The sequence below is a fragment of the Phaseolus vulgaris genome, chromosome 9, assembly GCF_000499845.2.
Source record: "Phaseolus vulgaris cultivar G19833 chromosome 9, P. vulgaris v2.0, whole genome shotgun sequence".
Classification (NCBI taxonomy): domain Eukaryota; kingdom Viridiplantae; phylum Streptophyta; class Magnoliopsida; order Fabales; family Fabaceae; genus Phaseolus; species Phaseolus vulgaris.
Genome location: NC_023751.2, coordinates 17,194,333 through 17,209,496, shown reverse-complemented (window position 1 = coordinate 17,209,496; position 15,164 = coordinate 17,194,333). Strand labels below are relative to the sequence as shown.

Sequence of the window (15,164 nt, the reverse complement as noted above, 5' to 3'; positions counted from 1 at the left end):
AATAATCTATATCTATATATATATATCTATATATATATATATCTATATATATATATAAATATAACGGGGATTTTTTAGTATAATTTTTTTATAAATATTTTTATTTTATTTTATTAATTTATTTTGAATTATTTTGTAATTTCAATAATTAATAAAACAATTTTTTAACTTTAAAATTTTATATTATTTATTGTCATTTATCTTTCTGGATTCGATTTTTATTTTTTATCGAATTGAATGATTGAAGATGTGTTTTTTTTTTTTTTTTTCTTTTCAAAAGTATAAGGACACTACATCAGAAATAATTATTCTGAATATCTTATAATTGTGTGTTCTATTTATTTAATTAGGAGAGAATATGTTATGAGTTCTGTTATTTTGATAGAGTAATTACAAAACAATTTTTTTAACTTAAATAAAATAATTTAAAAGAATAATTAATAAGTAGTTATCAAACAGTTTTTTTAAATTTAAATTGAATAATAACAGAATTATAGAGTAGTTGATAGAGATAAAGCAATTTTTTTAATAGATTGTTTTTATAACCGGCTTTATTTTACACAATTGTTTTTTATTTTATTTTTATATTAATAGTATTTTATTTTATTATTTTAATAAGGATATTTTTTTCACTTTTTTAGTTATTAAATAAACAACAATACATTGTGTGTTTTTTTTAAAAGAAGTTATTGGTGAAATTAGTTTTTTTTACATGTGTGAGATGATGCACATGTGAAAAAAAAATGGTAATTGAATCTATATAAAGGATTGGAAAGGGTTGGAAGAGTAAGATAAAAAACAAAAAATTAAAAATACATAGAGTGAAGAAAGTCATGGAGCCTATTAAAAAAACCACAAAAGCATTGGTTCATCTGGCTTGAAAAACCAAAGCCACTCTTCATGAGAAGTTTAGTCTCTTGTGCATTTATATTCATTTTCAATATTATATCTTCAATCAACCACAACTTTTCATCATAGTACATGAGTGCACATGATGAAAAGGAAAGAACATCACAATCCAAAAGAAACATTAAAGTTGCAGTATATTTTTTATTTTTTACATTGTATATTTTTTTTATCTCTTAATTCATAACATTTTAGTTATGAGGTCAATTTTTCAATACATAAGAACGAAGAAATTGATACGTTACTATTTTAAACTCATATTTTTTAATTGATATTATATAATTTTAATTTTTTTATTTTATTCTTATTAATTTATCTTGGTTATTTTGTAATTCTAGTCATAGATTATTAGTTTTAAAATTTTATATTATTAATATAAGTTTACAAACAATAATATTATTTATTCAAATTTTAATATATATAAATAATAAAAAAATGCACGTACACAAACATGAGTGTGTGTTTCCCTTAATAATATAAATATATATATATATATATATATATATTATCTTCAAACAATAAATAAATTGTAAATATTGTTTTATTTTTAGTTCCAAAGTGTTATTTGTGTGAGTGTGTGTAAGTTGTTGTGTTCTGCATAAAGAGAGTTGGGAAGTGGTGTACTTTATCTACCATTTTGTCAATTTAACTTCAAACTTGGAAAATGATGCAGTAAACATTTATAGTTGGGTTGGTGTAACTGGGTATAACCTACTCAAAATACTAATATAATTAATGTATATTTGGAGTTTTCTTCCTTTGTTGTTGTAATGTTGTTCATTTAATTTGAGAAGAAAATGTAATTTATATAAAAAAAAAGTTAGAAACTAAAGTTGTTTAAATAGAAAGAGAAATAGTAATAAGTGAAAAAAGAAATAAGTGGAAAGTTTATTGTTAATTTAATTGATATAATTGAAAAAAAAGTGTATGTCATTTAAAAAATGCAAATTAATTTTTAAAATAATTTAATATAAAAAATTATAAAATATAAATTGAAATTAAAATAAAATTAAAAAATAAAATTTATTATAGAATTTAATAAATAAAAAGTTATATTTTACAATTAAAATAAATTTATTCTATTTATTATTTTAAAAAATATTTTAATTATTTATTTTATTATAATAAAATGTAATTATAATTATATTAAAGAAATAATTGATTATACTAAAATATAATCAATTGCATTAAAAAAAGGTTGATTATATGAATTTCTATGTAAATCTTCTTCAATTGCGAAAAAGGTTTTTTGTTTTTCACGATTTTAATATTCATGGCCTTGTTTTCTTAACTTTATCTTATTGGAGTATAACTATATCTATGTCAACCGTAATTGTTATAAAATCTAATTTAAATATTAAAAAGTTAAAAATTATATTATTTTTACAATAATATATAATATATAAATTGTGTGTGGATTTTATAGAATACTACGGGAACACAACACAGTGGTTCATCCGGATTTTTTTAGTTTTTAATTTTATTATTATTATATATATTTAAATATAAATACATGTGTATTTGTATCTATAAGAAATATGTTATTAGGTTTTAAGAGATTTGAGAAAAGGGAGAGATAAAATAAAAGAGAAAAAAATTAAAAACTCTTATACATTCAAAATTGCTTCTAATAATAGTTTTAAAGAGGAGAATCAATCTTCTGTCACTTAAGTGACACAAATAAAATAAAATTAACACAAGTCAACTCTTCTATCAGTTAAGTGAGAACAAATAAAATAAAATTAAAAAAAAATTTATTTAATAAAGAAGAATATCATTTTAAAACATAAAAGTAATGGTTCTCCTCCCATTTAAGTTAGCTGATAACAACAAAATAAAATTAACGTAGCAATCTCTCTACTCTCCTATCAGTTAAGTGAGAACAAATAAAATAAATTTTAAAATAAAAAAACTGCTTTTGTTAACTTATAAAATTATAAAATGTTCAAAATTTATATAGGTATAGATATTTCTATACAGTTTGTTTGTGTATCTTTCATATACTTGCAGAAATTATGTCAAAAGAAAATTAAAATACTAATCACATGTGTCCAAATAAAGCTGATTTTAATGTAGAAACTTGTGTTTTAATGCCTTCCATTTTTCTAACCTTTTTTTTATCCTTTCTCTTTTTTCATCTTTCTATACTTCTTAAATTTAATTATATTTAAATTTAAATATAACATCTTTAATTTTAAATATAAAAATTAATTAACTAATTAGATATCAATTTATAAATTATTAATAATAATAAAATTTACTTTACATACCAATAATTATCTAATTTAATTAATATTTTTTTAAATTAATTTTTATTTAATAATTTTTTGTAGTTAGTAGTGTTATTTTATTAGTGTTATTTCTCATATAAGTTCTTAGTATTTATCTAAATTTATCATTTAGAGTTAGTTTTTTTTAAGAAAGTTATTAAATATAATTTATATAGTTAATGATAATTTTTCAAACAAATAAGGTATTAGTACATGAGTTCAAACTTAATATTAGTTTTTCAAAAGCGAGAACTTACCATATATCTATTATTGATAAGATAAAGGAGGGTGCACTTGATGTGATTATATATGTATTATCTCTATCGTTATCCTATATGTAACTAAATAGTGAACTCACCTTGTTTTATGTTGATATGTTGTGATCTTGTTATTCTACGAATTATTATACAATATTAGATGTTGTAGGAAACATTCAGAGTGACATTTAAATATTTTGTAAGCATATTTGTTTTAGTTATATATAGTTGGACAATGTAACACAAACATGTACTAAAAAATACAACTACAAAACTATATGTAAATTTGTATTTTTAATAGACTTGAAACTTTAGATCTTTTGTGTTACATTTATGATATCATATAATAATTATCTTAGATAAACTTGAGGGAATTAGGTATGTTTTATTTCCTCTCTTCTTGATATGTGTTTACGAGTTAAAAGACTAGTTAAATTTTTTTATATGATTTTATAATCTATTTTTTTTTCTGTTAAAAAATGGCACTTGGACTTTAAAGAGATAATACTAAACATATGATCAATTTATCGTATATAAGTAAGTGTAATTCTCATTTTATACGTCGATTTTGTGATTATGGGTTAGACTTAAACTCACATTCTAATGTGCTATTAGAGCCATTGAGAATCTATCTTAGTTGAGATTTTTGACCATTGTTTCACCCCCAATCGAACCCTTCTTATACCCTCCACTTATATCCACGCTCAAGATGTATATGTCTTAACACGAGGAGGTGTGTTTGGAGACCCTCTATAACTATCACTACAAGAAAAAAAATGATTTTACATAGATTATTTAGTGGAGGTTAATATAACCCTAAGAATTAAGTTAATTAATGGAGGTTTTTTTAACCTTCGTTAAGTTCCAAAGGTTATTCTAGAACCTCAATAAAATAACCGAGTTTTTTAACCTTCGTTAAATTTCAAAGGTTTATTTTAAAACCTCTACAAAATAATGGAGATTCTTTTAATCTTCGTTAAATCCAAAAGTTTATTTTAAAACCTTAGCAAAATAACAAAAGTTTTTTTAACCTTCATTAAATGCAAAGGTTTATTTTAAAACATCAGCAAAATAACAGAGGTTTTTTTTAACATTTGTTAAATTCTAAATGTTTATTCTAAAACTTCAGCAAAATAATGGAGGTTTTTTTAACTTTCAGTAAGTTTCAAAGGTTTATTCTAAATTCTTAACAAAATAACGCAGCTTTTTTAACCTTCGTTAAATTCCAAAGATTTATTGTAGAACCTCAATAAAACACTTCAGATTTTTCAAACTTCAATAAATAAATATAATTAAATATATTTATAAATAAATAATTAAAAATTATATAATTTTAATATATTTTATAATTAAATTCTCTAAAATTTTGAAAGTGTAACTTTACATTATAAATAAGTTTTCTAAAGTTTCAAAAATTTATTTTAAAAACTCAGCAAAATAACATTGGATAATAATTATTTAGGAGTTTCTTCCTGCTCTCTTATGTTTTTCTTCTCGCGCCCCCACAATGTTTTCAAAGACTAAATTGCCCTTATTATTTTGTAAGATTCCAAAAATGCTCATAACAAAATTTATACCTAAAAACTCTAAAAAAACTCTCACCATCATGTTCTTCTTGCGCAGCCGCAACTCTAAACGCTAGAACTCCATTCTCTCTGCGGTGCTTTTCAATCTCACACATCTCTTGGTGATTTAGAATGGTCTTGGCAACTTGGTGCTTAAAGGTAAGTAAAATTTTTTGTTTTCGGATCTGAACATCCATTTTTTCTTCGGATTTTTGTTTCCATAAATGTTTTTTCACATTTTGGTTTAGGGATTCCGGTAGATTCTGGATTATGGAATTTGATAAATTTTCAGATTATGAAATCCAGTAAAATCCCAGATTGATGCTTCCGGTAAAATCCCGGATTGGTGGTTCCGATAATGTTTCAGATTACTGTTTCCGAAATATTAATTGTTGTTTCCATAACTGTGTGTTTGTATTGACTCAAATTAGTAAACCATAACTTATTTTATAATTTGTATTGGGTCGAACTAGAGGATTTGTGGAGGTTGGGTTAGTATGCACCCATTCATTACTTGTAACCAAACTTGCAAGCATTTCAATCAAGATAATACATTTTTTTTTAAATAAGTGGTTTAGTTTCTTTAGTTTTGATTGTTTAAATGAAGTTCTTATTTTTTTTAAAATAAGTGATGTACCTTATAAAATAGTAAAATTTAGTTTCGCACTTTATTTGTTGTTAAATTTATAACTATAATGTTAAATGATTAACATTCTAGATTAGCGAATCCGTAGTAGGTGTTCGGATTTTTGAATCCGTATTGTGCATTGTTTTGTAATTTGATTTAACTTGAATGATAAAATTGAATATAAATGGTGAAGACTAGGGGAGAAGGTTCACAAGGTGATCGTATATGTCCCACAACCTCTGTTAGAAGAAGAAGAAGAAGACATGTTAATGAAGATGAAGAACATGTTAAACATGAAGATGCAGAACATGTTGAACCTGAAGAAGCTGAACCCTAAATGGAGGTGGAGGACGCATGTACCAGGAGACATTGGACCGTGGCTGCACGAACATATTTGCTACACCTAGTAGGTTGAACCATCTTTGCATATAAGAGTGCTACATCAGTTAATGTATCCTACTTGGGATTATTTGTAGATTTGAGGCACACCGGAGGATACTTGTGGGCAGCAGCTGCTTTGACCCACATGTATGTGCAAATTTACTTTGATGCCTTTTTTGTGCACCTTTTGTTTTGACTTTCTCACTTGGTGGACACAAAGATGTTTTATCTGGATAGGCAATCTCACATAATTTGGCTTTGATGTTAATCTTACCAGCCATGTCAACCTCATTGAACTGATTCATGATGATAACCCACTCTTGTTGGATGGACAACTCTACTGAAGTATCTCCACCTGAAATATCTAAAAAGCTTAATCGTGTCCAAATGAAATGCATTGACTGCAATGTTATGCTACCCACACCAAAGGAAGCCAATTCACAAGCACAAGGAAGGTGATGAGTAGATCTAATGGTGCACCCACAAAGAGATTTATCTAAACCAACATATTCAACTCGATCACTCTCTTCTGCAATATACTGCAAATCATATTTCAATACAAAGCCAACCAATTTCTTATATCTTGTTACATTAAAGACATGACTCACCACATTCAAACTCTTTTCAAATGAAGATTTAATTGCATTGTGTTGCAACATAATAATCTTATTCATGGAATCCCAAAAAAAGCACAAGTCCCTCATTGACGTCTCAAGGATTCTCTTTAAACTCCAATGTGTAGCCTCAACCCTGTTACTTTTCGTGTTGCCTAAGTGCACGACCTTATCCATCCAAACCTTAACAAAATTTTCTTTATATAGATTTAACCAAGCATTGATCACATATTTAGTAAATATAGGCCATGGTGAACAAACAACATTAAATGCCTCCACACGATGTTCATAGGACTCTACATTTTCACAATCAACAATAGCTCCCCAAGATTCCATCACTTGATCCCATGTCTTTTTTGGATGAACAATCATTTTACATTTTGCTTTAACATTTTTATCAATGTGAAAATGATATAACAAATGAGCATCTTCAGGAAACACAACATTTATTGCATTCATTAGAGCAATATCTCTATCACTAACCACAACCTTTAGGTATGAATCAACTCTAAAAACCAAACCCTCAGCTTCTCAAGGACCCATACAAAGTTATGATGACGTTCTGATGCGAGTAACGTAAATGCAACACTGAAGGTCAATCCCGTTGAGGTAACACCTACAACTTCAAACAAGGGTATCTTGTACCTATTAGTTTTGTATGTACTGTCCATCATCAATACAATGTTAAAGGCATTTAATAGCTTCACTGAATCAGGGTGTATCCAAAATAAATCTTGCACAACATTCCTCCCTTCCTCAAACCTAGACTAATGGACATACATATCTCGCTCAAGTAACATCATCAATTGTTGCATTTCAGTTCTATCATCTCATTATGATTTTTTGTACAAATATCGTGCATTGTAAGCTTGCTTTATTGTGGTCACATTTTTCTCATTATGCTCTTTCATTGTTAGCAAAATAATTTTGGGCTTCATTGCACTGTCTATCATGTGCATAAGCATTGACTTCTCGCTACATGTGAACCTACCAACATATGGATGACCAACCAATGTATTTGCCAACTCATGATTACGAGAGCCACAAATTAATATCAATATCCATCCTTCAACACTCTTTACTGGATACCTTTGTAATATAAAAGGACAGTCACATTAACTAGTTCCACTATTAGTAACCTGTAAATCCTTTTTATATCGTTTGTATTTACCTCCTCTCTCACAACCTAATAATACAAATGTCTTCCTTCCTCGTTGGCCAATTGAAGTATCCGATCCCAATATCATAATAACAAAACACAACTTTTCTAACCCACATCAAGGTTCATCCCGAGTACGAAATACCTACAAAAATTATCATAACAAATTATTTCATTTACCAATTAACAAACAACCTAAACATACTTTACAAACTTAACTTTACCTCATCTGTAGTAAACACATTTGCACATTCATATCCCTTTGATATATTATCTATTACTTTGTTAGATAATGACTTCTCAATATCATCATCATGTACATCGTTCCACACATCAACCCCATCATGTAGTTCTTATTCAAATTCTTCACTATTATCCATACTTCTACAAATTACAAAAAGGAAACTAAATCATTGCATTTTGGATCCATGAATCCATAAGTCAAACAATTCATTCTAATCCAACAATTCACAATTCAAAAAAACCATTCTGAATCCATATATTCGTAATTCAGAATATGCATTTCGGATCCAGAAATCCGTAATTCAAATTATGCATTATGGATTCAAAAATTTGTAATACAAAAAAATAAAAATTCCAGATCCACCAATTCGTAACAAAAATTAGGCTTTCTGATTCAGTAATATGAAAATCAACAATTTATGAAAATTTTGCTTCCGGAACACCCCTCAGAAAACAAAAATTAATCAATTGCGATTCATGAATCCGTAGCACATTACTGGATCCTGATTTTCGATAAGCACGAAAACTCCATAACCACCAATGCTCCTAAAAAAACCTTAAGTCTTACCTATAGAACCTAAGCAACACTTCGACAACGTAGCATACTACTCCACCTTGCTCCACACAACTACAAAGACCCTCCATCAGCGCCTGAGATGAATGAAAAAGATGAACAGTGGCAAAAAACCTCCACCACGGTGCCCCTTTTCAACTTGTGGGATGCAGGAAGAAAAACATAGGGGTGTAGGAAGAAGAAGCCTAAGTATTTTAACAACTAATCTTGGACAATAAGTATTTCATCAGTATTTTCATATTTCTTATGATTGATGATAGTTGGTTTATATAATTCTTAGTTTTTTTTGTTACAAACTCAGACTTCAAAAAACTTGACTTATTTTGTTTTAGCTTTTGATGTATGTATATTTTATATGTAATTTTAGTTATAATTGTTAATATTTAATTCTCATAATTTTGAAATATTTTGAATTAAGGCCTTTAAAATGCATCTAATAATTAATTCACTGTGAAAGTGAGAAGTAATAAAGTTAATTTCTTGTAATCTTTAGCCAATAACATGTTGAATAAGGTGCTTTGATGTCTCAAAATCGAAGTGGAATGCATGAAGACCTTTGTTGCTGGTTGTGTGTGTGTCTAGAGTATTTGAATTTGTTAATTCACTCTGTGTGATGATCCAAGATTGTTTGATTTTAATCCTTTTGAAAAAGATATGTTTTCTAAAGGAAATGAAAAATCAACTTGTTGAAATTTTGATTCAACCGGTTGTTTTACACTTAGTGTTTTTGAAAAGGATTTGAAAAAGCTTGACTTTTTTTGACTTTGCTGTCAAACAAATTAAATCGGTTGATTCGTGTTTTCAACCGATTGATTTTATGAAAACCTTAACAGAATTATGTTAAGTGGCTTTAATTTGTTTTAAATGGTTAAAACTGATTCTGGTTATGGAATTAAATGCTTTGACCAACTGTTTGGAGTTTAAATAAGTTATTTTACGCTCCTAGTTGTTAATCAACGAAGAGAAATCATTCAAATCAGTTTTTCAAGACTTCAAAAAGCTTTTTGGATCATTCTTAAGTGTGGAATAGGATTGTTTTGTATTCACTGTGCTTTAATCTTTGATTGTATCCAGGTGTATTCCATTCCTTTCTTTCTTGATCACTATAATTTTGTATTAATTGGTGTTGTGCAATTTCAGAGGTTGTTTTGAAAACTTAGTGGTATTTGCCAAAGGTGGTGTGTGTTCTTGAAGGGTTCAAGATCACCACTTTGGTGTGTTGTTTGTAATCAATGTTTGATTACTCAGTGATTGCTGAGGACTGAATGTAGCTTTTGGTAAATAGTGAACCAGTATAAACATTATGTGTTAATCTCTCTATCCTTACACTCTTTAAATCTGCTTTTGCTTTGATTTTCAACATTGCTAATATAAACAACCAATTGTTTTGCAAAAACAACTGGTTGATATTCCGCAATCAAGTTAAAAACAGTTTTCTAATTGGATGAATTGATTGATTCTTCATTGTCTTTCAATCTACCTTCAATATTGGCGAAAATATTTCATAAACAATTCACCTCCCCTCTTGTTTAAGGCATACATTTCTAACATAACACACATGACTTTGAAGCCCACATATGATAGATAATGCAATTATTTAAGATATATAAAGTAGTGATAAACACCAATTGTTGTCGAGCTAGGTAATAATGACTTATGATCCAAGTTGGGGAAGTAAGGTGATGGAAGAAGCAATATTACAGTAAAAAGAAGATAGTGCTTTATTTAGTGTTTCTTCTCCTTAAATATAATTGAGATAAGTGTGACTGAATTGTGAATCCTTGCTAGGACTGTCGTCAACGGTCATTAAGCCTGTGTCAGATAGTAGTGTGTCTATGGTGGAAGAGAGAGTCAAGAGAATTGTTAAAGATGGTGGAAAAAAGGATTGAAGGTTATTTCAAACGACAAGTCATTTTATGAAAATTTTGAAACTCATGGTATTTTACGGAGAGTATGCTATCTATGTGGCACAAAGAAAAATAAATTTATGATTCACATATCATGGGAAACAGATTCATTGCAGTAGTAGGCCAACATATCAAGTCAAGTTGTATGTGTTTTGTGGTTAATGTCTATGCAGCGTGCAACTACAGGGATAAAGTTGTTTTATGGGAAGCTTTAACGTCCTTCAAAAGGTCTTATCAAAACATGGTAGGATGTTTTTGTGGCGACTTTAATGCCATAAGAAAAGAAGATGAAAGTAAAGGTGTGAGAGGAAGCCCCAGCTAGAGGAAGGAAATAAGTGGCTTTAATTGCTTTATCGACACAAACTGTTTGATAGACATTCCATGTGTGGGCAAAAAATATACTTGGTTCAAATCAAACAGTACCGCTAAAAGTAGGTTGGATAGATTCCTTATTTCTGAAGAGTGGCTCCAAAGATGGTCTTCTTACAAGCAATATGTGCAGCCAAGAATTGTATCAGACCATTGTGCTATTGTAGCGAAGTCTTGGATCAAAGATTGGGGCCCTAAACCCTTTCGTTGTATAGATGCATGGTTCATGGAGCCAGGGTTCAAGGAGTATGTGAAGGAGAAATATGGTACATACAGTGTCCAAGGAAATAGTATATCTAAATTCAAGGATAAACTTAAACTTCTGAAGAGCAACCTTAAAGATTGGAATAAGAATGTGTTTGGATGTTTACAGTCAAATCAGAAACGTATTCTAAAGGAAATTGAGGACCTTGATGTGAAGGATGATAATGAAGTTCTTTAGGAGAACGGTCGGCTGAGAAGAATGGAACTACTTAGTCAATTGAGGATGGTTGATAATAAGCTGGATCCCCTTTCCAAGCAAAAAGCAAGAGCAAACTGGTTCAAATTCGGGGACATGAATTCCAAATTCTATCACTCGACCATCCGATGGAGAAGACTTCAAAATGAAGTCAAAGGTGTGGAAGTGGGGGGCCAATGGTGTGAGGAACCAGAAGGAGTACGTAGGGAAGCTAAGGCTTTGTTCGAAAAAAGGTTCACGGCTACACAAGAATTTGGAGTTAATCTAGGCTCTGTGGAATTTAAATCTCTTCCAGCAGAAGTCAGTATAAGAATGGTTGATAACTTCACAGAGGAAGAGGTGAAAGAAGTTGTATGGCAGTGTGAAGGATCAAAGAGTCCAGGACCGGACGGGTTTAACTTCACTTTTATAAAGAACTGTTGGGATTATCTTAAATCTGATATTATGGAAGCGTTATACCTTTTCCAGGAAACAGGGGATATTCCAAAGGGGTGTAATGCCTCCTTCATAGCGTTGGTACCTAAAGTGAATGATCCCTTATCCCTCGAGCAGTTTAGGCCCATTTCCCTGGTAGGAATCTTCTATAAGATTGTTACTAAGGTGTTAGCGGGTCGCATGAAGGAAGTGTTGGCTTTGGTTATTAATGAGCACCAATATGCTTTATTGAGAAATAAAGGTTTATTAGACAGTGTTCTCATAGCAAATGAGGTGGTGGAGGAGGAATCGGAGGAGTGCACTTTGCTTTAAGGTGGACTACGAGAAAGCATATGATTCAGTAAAGTAAAATTCTTTACTTGATATGCTACACAGGTTAGGGTTTCATAGCAAATGGATAAAGTGGGTTACAGGATGCTTGAAATCGTCTTCTATTTCAGTGTTAGTTAATGGAAGTCCGACTGAGGAATTTAAACCCTTAAGAGGGTTGAGACAGGGAGATCCCTTGTCCCCGTTCTTATTCCTTGTGGTAGCTGAAGGCTTGGCTGGGTTAGTGAGGCAAGCTTCTAAGCAAAATATGCTCACAGGTGTGAAGGTGGGGAAGGACATAGAGTGCAGTATGTTACAATTTGCAGACGACACCCTATTCATGTGTGAAGACTCCTTTTCTAATATCTTCTCTATCAAGACGATTTTAAGATGCTTTGAACTTGTCTCTGGGCTGAAAATTAATTTCCACAAATTGAAGCTGGTAGGTATAAATGTGGATAGGTATACATTAGAAACCTATGCGAAGAATTTAAATTGCAATACCATGCAGATCCCGCTCAAGTATTTGGGTCTTGAAATAGGTGGTAATCCAGGAAAGGCATTATTTTGGGAGCTTGTCATCAATAGAATTAATGCTAGACTGAGTTCTTGGAAAGGGAAATTCTTGTCTATGGCAGGAAGAATCTGCTTGATTAAATCAGTCTTTACATCCATTCCCTTGTTTTATCTGTCTTTCTTTAAAGCTCCGGCTTCGGTTTGTAACAAGATCAAGAGTATACAAAGGAGTTTTCTGTGGGCCTGGGGTAGAGACAACAGGTCTATACCATGGGTAAGCTGGGAGAACATTTGTAAGCCCTGTGAAGAAGGTGGGTTAGGAATCAAAGATATCAGGAAATTTAACTTTGCTCTCATGGCGAAATGGAAGTGGAGGTTGATGAATGAAGAGGGGGGGAAATGGAAAGATATTTTGAAATCTAAATATATAGCGATATCTAGTAATACCCATGGCCAGATGAAAAGCTATCAAGGTGGTGGAGTGATTTACTTAAAATTTGTAGAGAGGGTGAGGGCGAAGGTTGGTTCCAAAAAGCCTTAGTATGGAAAGTTCGATCTGGTGACTCAATTAGATTGTGGAAAGATCCCTGGGTTAATAACAATAATCTCAAGGATTTATATCCTAGATTATACACTTTGTCCTTACATCAAGGCATGACAGTGGGGGAGACCGATTTCTGGGGAGAAAGTGGATGGCAATGGAACTTAAAATAGAGGAGGGAGAGGTTTCGATGGGAATTGGGCCTGGAGGAAGAATTATTGACAGTTATGGATAAGGAAGTCTTATATAAAGATGTAAAGGATTTAATCACATGGAGAGGGGATTCCAAGGGGATTTTCATTGTGAAATCAACATACAGTTTACTGACCAACCAAGATATTGGACCAAGTAGTGATGTCTTTAGTCTGTTGTGGAAGACCAAAGCTTTACCAAAAGTTATGATTACTGCGTGGAGAATTCTTTTGGACAAAATACCAACTAGGAGGAACCTGGAGTCACGTGGCATTATAGTAAACTCATCTCTATGCGTGCTATGTAATATGGCAGAAGAAACTACTCAACACTTATTTTTAGATTGTATTTTTGCACATCATGTGTGGATGTTATGCTGCAGATGGATTGGTATTTTTGGAGTACACAATAAGGATATTGGCAGTCACTTTGCGAACTTTCACCTAGTCCACATGTTCGAGAAACAAAACCAAGTATGGAAGGGAGTGCGGGCAGCGATTGTACGTTGTATATGGGAGCATAGGAATAATGTGATTTTCAGACAAGGGGTCCCTGATTCTGAGGAAATCTTTCAAGCGGCTCAACTTCTCTCTTGGCTATGGTTGAAACATAGGGAAGGCTCTTTTTCATATTCTTTCTCTGATTGACACTTGAATCCTAATGAGTGCCTTCTATGTATCAGATGAGCTTGATATGGTGTAAAAGGGAACATATATGAAGAAGTGCATTGCGAAGAGACATCATTCCTGTAGGTGAGAAATTTTGGAACTTGTTGGTGGAGGCAAGGGTGGTCATATACTGGGGCAGTTTAGAAATGTGAGACGTTTATTTACAGTAAATTTGATGCAGATTCATCCTTGATGTAAACAAGTAACAATTGTAGAAGGCTAATTACAAGGAAGTCTAGTAGAGATGGAGGAGTTGCTGGAAGGGGGCATAACACATGTATACATGTAGTAATTTTGTGATTGGGGTAAGTTCTGGAGAATGAAGGAGCAGGGGGAGATGAAGCCAATACACACTGAGACAACTACGTTACTTTAACTTTGATCCCTTGGTACAATCAGGGAGCACAAAATATACTTGAGTTTGGATAACAACTTTAAATCCAGCAGTGGAGAATCAGCCTGCAAGATGTGGTAAAGCATTCGGCGGTGGAGGGAAGGTGTAGGAATGAGGTGGTTTGCAGAACTAACAAGTGGCAATCTCTATGCCTTATACAAACTGCCTTATACAACTTTGCTGGAATCACTAGGAATATGCACGTGGTTTCTAAACTAGTAATTTTGAATGCCAAACGGTGCATACAACCTTATAAGGCCACAATCCCCTATTTCTTTCTTAATAGGTACCGTAGAATGAGACTTTGTAGGTGTTGTTTCCTTTGTCTACAGGTGGATTTAGGGATTATTGTGTATGTGTTGGAACTGGCCTCATATTTATTATGTATGAGCCGGAGCCGGCTGTGACGTTGGATTTCATGGCTTTTGTATACGGGTTGAGTACCCTTGAAGTACCTCCTTTATTTTATTTTATTCTTTGCTGATAAAAAAAACGGAGGTTCTTACAGAGATTTTGAAACCCATAGTATTTAACAGAGGATTTGAAATTCATAGTATTTTACAGAGATTTTAAAACCCATCACTACTATTTTAAAACCCATCACTACTATATTCTATGTAATAGTGATAACAAATATATAAAACAATTGAGTAAATTAGTTGTTAGTATTATTGATTTATAATAATAATTAATACCATTTTAATGTCACTTTTTGTGACAACTAATTATTAATTGCTTTTAATTATTAATATTTTATCATTGTTATTATAAATTAT

At 30.9% G+C, this 15,164-nt stretch overlaps 1 protein-coding gene across 1 annotated transcript; it reads right to left on the bottom strand.

Annotated features, from left to right (window-relative positions):
* Nucleotides 1-6,072: 6,072 nt before the first annotated feature.
* On the bottom strand, nucleotides 6,073-7,080 carry LOC137822270 (uncharacterized). The gene has a single exon (XM_068627158.1). The coding sequence runs from the start codon at nucleotides 7,078-7,080 to the stop codon at nucleotides 6,073-6,075; it is 1,008 nt and encodes a 335-aa protein (XP_068483259.1).
* Between the last annotated feature and the right edge of the window lie 8,084 nt (nucleotides 7,081-15,164).